At 40.4% G+C, this 8,784-nt stretch overlaps 1 protein-coding gene across 1 annotated transcript in view; it reads left to right on the forward strand.

The window, feature by feature from the left end:
- The window catches only part of Smp_148400 (putative calmodulin-binding transcription activator (camta)), a gene marked incomplete at its 5' end in the record, with an annotated part of 53,617 nt that overhangs the window by 12,077 nt on the left and 32,756 nt on the right, over positions 1–8,784 (forward strand). Inside the window, 1 exon segment of the mRNA XM_018795775.1 lies at positions 27–358. Within this exon segment, the coding sequence (XP_018650054.1) occupies positions 27–358 (332 nt within the window).

An 8,784-nucleotide genomic window follows, 5' to 3' on the forward strand; every position in this document is an offset into this window, starting at 1 on the left:
CAATTGTTTTTTTTTGTTTTTTGCAGTTAAATTTATCTAATTTAATTCAGATTCTGAGCGATCATATTTGGAATTCATCAGTGAATCCGAATTCCCCTCCATCATCGTCACCATCATTTTTATCTGATAATCCGTATAGAAACATAACAATTAACAGTGCTGTGAAGAGTTTCTCTTCACTGCAATCTGATATAAATCATCATCATCATCTTCCGCATACAACTGTATTTCTCCTTATCACGCCCAAATTAAATGATAATTATCAGACAAATTTGGAATTAGTCTTTTCGAATAACAAGTCGTCTTGTCGAACAAATCCTCATACGCAAAATATTCGCGGATATCAGTTTTCAGGTAGGTAATTCGTAGGTAAACTGAAGAGATTTCTAAATAAATAGTGTTCTATCAGACGATCATCATTTAACTTCAATTTTTCCCATAATTATAGTATTGTTAACTTGAAACACACTTATTCAATTAATAAAGTACCGTAAATACTTTGTATGGGTTTTACTCCTTCATCTTTTTAAGGTACTTCAAAGTTATCACTATCATTACTATTACTGTCATTAACCACACTTTCGTCAGTATGAGGTTATGGGGATTTTTGAATCTCACTGAGATTCTGAACTGATCTAAGTAAGACTACCGTTGAAAACCTGGAAGCACTGGACGGTTGATTCGTCTTGATATAGTACTCCTCAACAGTGTAAATACATGCCTCCACACACGGGAATCAAACTCAAGACCTTCAGTCTCCCACACGAACGCTAAACTCCTGAACCGGGATCCAACGGTGTTAGTGTCTAACCTTAATCGGTCCAAGGTATTGTCCGACCATCTTTGAGATTCTTAGATGGGTAACTGTCTCATACTCGACACGGTTTAGCTCCATCGGTCACGGCTTTTCACTAGACCTTCGGAAATTTCTTTCCAAAGATGACTGAAGGTCTTGAGTTTGATTCTCGCGTGTGGCGGCATGAATTCACACTGTTCAGGAGTCCTAAACTAGGACGGAATGTTCATGCATTACTTTCAGCTTTCCAATGGTGATCTAACTTAGATCAGTTCATAATTTACTTTTCTTGTTTGATTTTCTCATCAAACAAGACAACATACAACAATGCTTTGTGCTACATTGTTTCTGACTGAAAGCTTATTAAATTTCATATACTTTTTAGTTGTTTTACTCAATGGGTTTCATGTTCAAAATACTAGTTTACCTAATTCAACTGAAATAATCTATTAACATTATTAGTTAATCATAGAAATTATTACATAATCAATGATTTTACATTCAATCAAATCATGAAAATATTTTCAATCTGAATTTTTTCCATTCCAAATTTTGATAAAAAATTATTAATCATTGATTATTATTTTTTTTAATCTTTTTTAGATTTTAATTCTTATTGAGTTTTATTTATTAAAATCGATTATTTTAATAATAAAAATCAAATGAAAAATAATTAATGAATAATATTCATTTAATAATCCTTTATTATATTCTTTATGGTTTATATATAGTGATTATATTTTTACTGTTTTTTTTGTCTTTTAACCAGTTTTGATTTTTCATTCTCCTCGTTTTTTTCTTTTTCATCGTTGCTTATATGAAGCGTAAATGTTTGTATTTAAAGGCAAAACAAATTATAGAATGATTTCAATTTATTTTATATACTTTCTAACCTGATTATGTAATCAGTATAATGCGTATTATCCTATTTAAAATTGTAAAATTGCAAATAGGTCTAGAAAAAAATAATTCACTTTATATTCACTTAGTATTGATTGTTTGAATCTTCCCATTGATGTTTTTAGGACTGCAACTGGTCAGTCTCTTATTGGCATATGTGCATACTGTGCGTATTGCCTTAATTCACAAGCATGGTAAGCAAAGATGGATAGTGGCTAGCAGTGGAATCCAGGACGCGCTTCAATTCGTCCTATTTGGCACTCGTCAGCTGGATATACCTGCACTTCAGAGTTGATGTTCACTCTGGGATTCGAACCCAGTACCTTTTGCTTCAATGGGAAGATTCAAACAAACAATACTAAGTGAATTTAAAAACTTCACCTCATTGTACAAGCAAGTGGCTATCAGGACTCAGTGGTCGAGTGGATAACGCGATGTCGTTTGAAGCGAAAGGTACTGGGTCCGAGTCTCAAAGTGGACATCAACAAGTCTGAAATGTAGGTACATCCAGCTGACGATTCCGAAATAGGACGAATTGATGCGCGTCCCGGATTCCACTGCTAGCCACTATCCATCTTCACTTTTAATTCGCTTTATAGTTAGTTAATTATTGAAGTTAAAATAAACGGTTAAAAGAACTAAAAATAAATGAAGGAAATCTTTATGATTACAATCTAAGTTTTTTCGAGAAAAAGAATGATTATAATTTAAAATTTTTTTTTAAGGGTTGGGGATTAAATTAACTAATTAAACAGCTTTAAGCGTACCGTTAGGTAAAGCATTTCTACTTGATATATGGATGTTAAGTGTATTTGAGAGATTGAATTATCCATTTAGTGAACGTGGATCCATTGGTTGTGTGTGTGCATGCGTTTGGTTGCATGATTTGGTAATAACCACGGCTGTTCATTTTCTATATTCTCATTTAATTTCTTCATACAAATAACTTAGAGTCTTCTGAACACATTGAGTAAATGTTTAATGATAATTCAAATGTTTTAATCTCCCTAAATGTAAACATTTGCATCAGAACTGGTTTGAATCAGTACCTTGTTTAAATACAGGGAGTTCACTAGTCAAGTATGTTGACCACTGCATTTATCTTGAAAGTCTGATCGGTTAAGTTGGGAGCAATAGTTGGCAAAGCCTTAGGACAGAAAGAGAAGGCTCATTCGATCTTTTCAGACTTATTCAGCATATGGTCCAGGATAGATGTCTGTCTGCTTATCAAAGGCGAGTATACTGCGCTTTTTTCCTCTCTGTTTGCTTGATTAGTATGAAAATGAAATTTTGAGGTGGTGGATATTTGTATATTACTAGTATTTGATTACGCATATCTTTAGATCGTTGCTCATGTATCGAGTGAGTTATAATGAGAGTATTCATAGGGTTCCAAGGAAAAATTGCGATTGTGGTGATGAGGCTAAATGTGAACACTCTATCGGTATAATCTGGGAAAGAGCTAGGGTCTGGCAAATCAAGTGATATCATTAGTTATTGACCATGGATTTAAGTTACGCAGGAAGGTACATATTTCCTATCTGAAATCCATGAGGTCATCGTAATCGGTGATCGAAAAGTTTCGTTAAATGAATTGAAATCGGTGGTATTGGTACATATTCATTTAGTATTCTTTTGTATCTTAAACTTCTGTACAATTTCATATCGTCTCGTCTATCCGGTACTAATTTTTTCGTCTACTTTATGTTTTAATGGTTTAAATAATCAATAATGACATGTAACAATGGTATGATACACTTCATTAATCAAACACTGACTGATTTATTTCACTTTAAAGTTCAATTTTAGTGTATGGCTTAGTGATTTTGTCCAGTTAACGTGAATATAGGAAATTCGAACTTTTCACCTAATAGTCTTAATCAATATGTTTAAATTGCTGGATCATCTCTCTCTTTCATCTACTTTATTATCTCAGTCATTTGATCGTTTGTCTACTTACCTGTCATTGAATATATATGATTGAAAACTTAATAGGAGTGATATTATACTATTGACCAATTGAATAACATTTATCTCATAATTTAAATGTAGCATATTTTTCTATCGATGAGATTTTACATACCTAAAAAGAGACAAGGACGTACTTTCAAAAAAAAACATTGTACAGTATTTTCAAAAGTTAATTTAATATCAGAAGGGGTTTTTATGGATATTTCAATATTATCTATTATCTATCTTCATAGTTGAAATCATGAGTCAATTGAGGCTAGACCACCATGGAAAACCTGGAAGCACCGGACGGCCGTTTCGTTTTATTATGGGAATCCTCAGCAGTGCGCATCCACGATCTCGCACCCGCGATATTCGAACCCAGTTTATTTATTATTTATTTATTTAATCACATATATATTGGTACAAAGGGCACCGGATACATATGCGCCACACAAAATAATGAGAATGGGAGAAGGAAGAAGATGCGTATATATAAAAGAAGGAAAAAAAGAAAAGGAGAAGAGTAGTGATGGGGGGAACTGAATGTACAACCAGAAGAGCTCTCTCAGTTAGGATAGTTATAGCCACTCTTTATGAAGAAAGTAGAAGAAGGTTACAGCAGGACCGCCATTGGCTTCTATTCTGAGCCATATCTGATAACGTCTCTAGCCACTGTGTTGCACCATCTCTCGGACCCCAGCCAGGGAGTCGTGAAGGACCAACAGAAGCTAGCCCTTTGCAGCTCTCTTTCATGCCACGACACCATGTCATACACTGACCTCCTCTCCGCTTTTTCCAACCAGTCCCAGAGTCAGCAAATAGTGCACGACGTGGAAGTCTCTGGGACGACATTCGTAAAACATGTCCGAGCCACCGAAGTCGGTGTTTCAAGATGGTGACACCAATCGAATTATCGTCTCTGCGCCCGAACACACGATGCCGAACCTCTGCATTACTAACATGGTGTTGCCACTGGATGTCAGCAATCCTTCGGAGACAACGATGATCGAACGCAGAGAGTCGTCTAACATCCTCAACTCGGAGAGGCCAGGTTTCACAAGCATAGAGCAAAACTGCTCTCACCGACGCGTTGTAGATCCGACCTTTTACAGCCAGACTAACATCACGAAGGCGCCAAAGATGGCCCAGATTGGCATAAGCCGCTCTGGCTTTCATTATACGTGCATCAATCTCATCACTCACGCCACCACCAGCACTTATGTAGCTACCTAGATACACGAACTTCTCAACTACTTCAATCTGCTCACCATCCAGGGTGAGTACAGGATGAGAATCCTGCCAGTCTTGTAGGAGTACTTTGCACTTGGAGGGTGCAAAGCACATGCCGTACCTGCGGACACTGATTGCCAACCGATTAAGTGCGGATTGCATGCCTTGGGCATTATCGCACAGTAAGACAATATCATCCGCATACTCGAGGTCGAGGAGTCGTTCTCCAGGCAGCAGATCCACACCGCCATTACTTACATCCATCAGAGCTGTTTCCAGGATGTCGTCGATGGCAAAGTTGAAGAGGAATTGTGAGATCGGACAACCCTGCCTAACCCCACTGCTCGAATGGAACAAGGGAGAAAGGTGGTTGTATGCCCTCACTCTGCCTGAGGTGTTCGTATACAGGGCCTTTAAGATGTTAATGAACTTCTCAGGCACACCCTTCTTCAATAGACAATCCCAGAGAACAGTCCTGTCCAACGAATCGAAGGTCGCCCTGATATCAAGAAACACTACGATTGTTGGCCTGCGATAAGTATGACGGTGTTCTAACATTTGGCGGAGGGTGAAGATGTGATCGATGCATCCTCGACCAGAACGAAAACCAGCCTGCTCCTCGCGAGTCAATCGTTCTCGGGTTTTAAACAACCTACGAAGAATGACAGAAGCCAATAGTTTAGACGCAATCGGAAGTAGACTTATCCCCCGATAGTTGTTACAGGAACAACGTGAACCCTTTTTAAAGATAGGGACGACTATTGACTCATTCCATGATGTTGGAACACTTTCTAGCTCCCAAACCTTTCCAAACAACACAGTCAGTTCCTTAGTCAGAAAGTCACCACCATCTTTAAAAAGAGCCGGAGGTAAGTCATCTGGGCCAGGTGATTTGTAACGTTTCAAGAGTTGGAGTTCCTTGCGGACTTCCGCCTCGTTTGGTGGATCAGTCGTCACCGGCCATGGGGGGCAGGACAAACTGGTTGATGTTGCCGGAGCAGCAGGCCAGTTGAACTGCCCTTCGAAAAATTCCGCCCATCGTCCAAGACGTCGAGAGATGTCTTTGATTGGCATCCCATCATCCTCGTAGATTGTTTCACTCACACCAGACTTCTTGCTGCCAGTGGCTCGGATGAGTTGGAAGAGCTTCCGGCAGTTACCAGATGCAGCTTCTGCTTCCATCTCATTAGCACGCTCCGACCACCAGGCTTCTCGGTCCTTACGCAAGCTTTGCCCAATTTCATTAGGTAACAGCCTTCGTTTGTGGTCATACTCACGGTCACCCGGAGTAGACCGATGGGCTTCGATCAGTTGTAAGGAGCCAGAAGAAACCCAGTGCTTGTAAGCGGGACGTTTCGCGAAGCCGCAAGCGGCTTTACTCGCCATTTTCATGGCGTCGTGAAGAAGCAACCAATGCTCATCTATACTTTTCGGTGGGATGGTAGCTAGCCTAGAGGCTAGCTCCGCTCGATACTTACTTGCAACAGAAGTTGCAGTCAGTTTACTAACATCGATCCGTTGATGGCGGTCAATCCTTCGGCCACTGAAAAGTAAGGTGAGATTGGCGCAGACCAGGGCATGATCAGACTCCAGATAGGTACTCCAAAAGGAGCGGCAGTCTTGTACACAACCACGCCAGCGGTAGCTGATCGCGATGTGATCAATCTGAGTCCAGGTTTGGGATGCAGAGGGAGGACTCCAGGTGGCACACCGGCGATGACTGTGCCGGAAGTTAGTGCTGACCAGAAACAGGTTGTGGTCTGTGCACAGTTGCAGCAAACGGTCCCCGTTATCTGTCCTGCGACCAACAAGTCCCCATCGGCCACCTAAACGACTCTCTTCTGTGCCTAGACGCCTGACCTGTGCATTCCAGTCTCCAGCTAGTACTACAATATCTGTCGAACGCGCTTTCTGGAGAAGAACTGTTAACTGATGGTAAAACTGATCCTTGATTGCATCCGGGCTGCAATCTGTCGGGGCATAGGCGGAGATGACGAAAAGACACCGATTCTCACGCCGATTTCTTCTCACTTTGATGGAACTTTCTAATCTAACAGCACATAACCGACTGTTAATGGGGATCCAATCGATTAGTGCTGCCTCAGCCCTAGCGCTTAGTGCGACACTAACGCCAGCAAGACCAGACGAGGATGCCACAGGGTCCCCGGATAGGCGCACGTGAAACAAGCCTTTCGAGGCGACAGATGGAGAGCGGATTTGTAGTACTTCACTAGAGTCTTGAATACGGGTCTCGGATAGACAGCAAACATCAACATTAAGACCTTCCAAAGACATAGCCAGCCCCATCTGTTGTCTGATCTGCATTAGTGTGCGAACGTTGAAGGAAGCCAGCTTGAACGGCGTACGTGGTTTCAGAAAGACTGCTTCAGTATTCATAATCGGTGGAAGCGTTCTATTTCAACCAGACAGTGACTGGAGATCGTTTATATAGGACAGATTTTCCACCATGAGCGAGCTGCTGCATAAGTTGAAAAGTAAGGTTACACAAATTGGGGATAAAAGGGGGTGAAAAAGCGACGTAGTAAATAATAATAATAATAATGGTAATAATAATAATAATAATAATAGTGTAAATTGTCTTGCTTGTAATATGAGCGAGAATAGTATCATCAATAGAATTCATCATTTCATTTATTTGTGTGTGGGCTGTGATACTACCCGGGTGCCCAAACCGAAGCAGGTAGTTTTCTTAGGGGGCCACACCCGGAGCCTTTGACCTAAAGGTCTGATCCACAAGGCAGTGGAGCATCGTGAGGAGATGCAGTCCCATGGTAGCCGGTGACCAACAGCAGGTTCATTCGCCATTCGTTCCATCAGGATACTGGAGTCCATGTGCACCATTGGTTTGGAATCAGGGTTTTCCAACTCCCCTAGGTGGATCCTCCACATCCACCAACCCGGTTGAAGCGTCGGACATTCGCTTTTCGTCCTCTCACTTTCGTAAACAACACCCGTGGTGTGAGAATGCAGTGAGTAGGACTTCCCTGTCAGAGGCTATATATTTGCTGGCCATGTGAGAGCATTTCGAGAGGGAGAGTGGACTCTCCCCACTCTCGGCCGTACCAGGGCATTTGGGGGATTTCGAACCCAGGACCTACCAGCTTCGCGCCGGAGCACTTAACCGATAGACCACTGAGCCGGCATCCGACGGTGTTAATGTCTAACTTCAACTGATCCACGAAGTTGAGCAACCGTTCACCAATGGACTTCAGTGAGTTGATATCTCTACAACAGACTTGGTTGAACTCCACTGTTCACTGCTTCCCACTAGAACTCAAGGAAACATTCCTTACAGTCAGTCACTAGTGAGCATATGATTATAGATCAGAAGGGTTTTTTTTGGATATTTCAATTTTTTCATAGTTGAAATCATTAGTCAATTGAAGCTAGACCACCATGGAAAACCTGAAAGCAATGGACGGCCGCTTTGCTTTGATTGGTTATGCAATTCATTTTATTGGTATTAGCTAACTCAGGAATTCCCTTGATTGGTATAGTACGTGTCTTAGATACGTTTTAATATTACTGTATGGAGTAGAATAACTCGGGACGAAAGTATGATAGAACAGTACTCTAATACATTTCTAACTGTATATGTCTATCTTTAACTCACTACATATAACCTTGTACACTACTCCTTGAATGCAATCCGAATTCAAATCAACTCCTAATAGATATCTACTCGGGATTTTATTTGACTCTTGAAAGTTCCTACATCATACATGACTTCTGTACATTAAAACGTGTTGAATTAATGAAGAATACATTCTAAAAATAGTTGTTTTTACTTCTTACTGAGTTCTGATGAATCATCTTTTGAAAATTTCGGAGTTCCAAATGCTATTTGTCACACATCGCAACATTTATTGAACGGAATAGAACTT

Source organism: Schistosoma mansoni, chromosome 2, assembly GCF_000237925.1.
Source record: "Schistosoma mansoni strain Puerto Rico chromosome 2, complete genome".
Classification (NCBI taxonomy): Eukaryota; Metazoa; Platyhelminthes; class Trematoda; order Strigeidida; family Schistosomatidae; genus Schistosoma; species Schistosoma mansoni.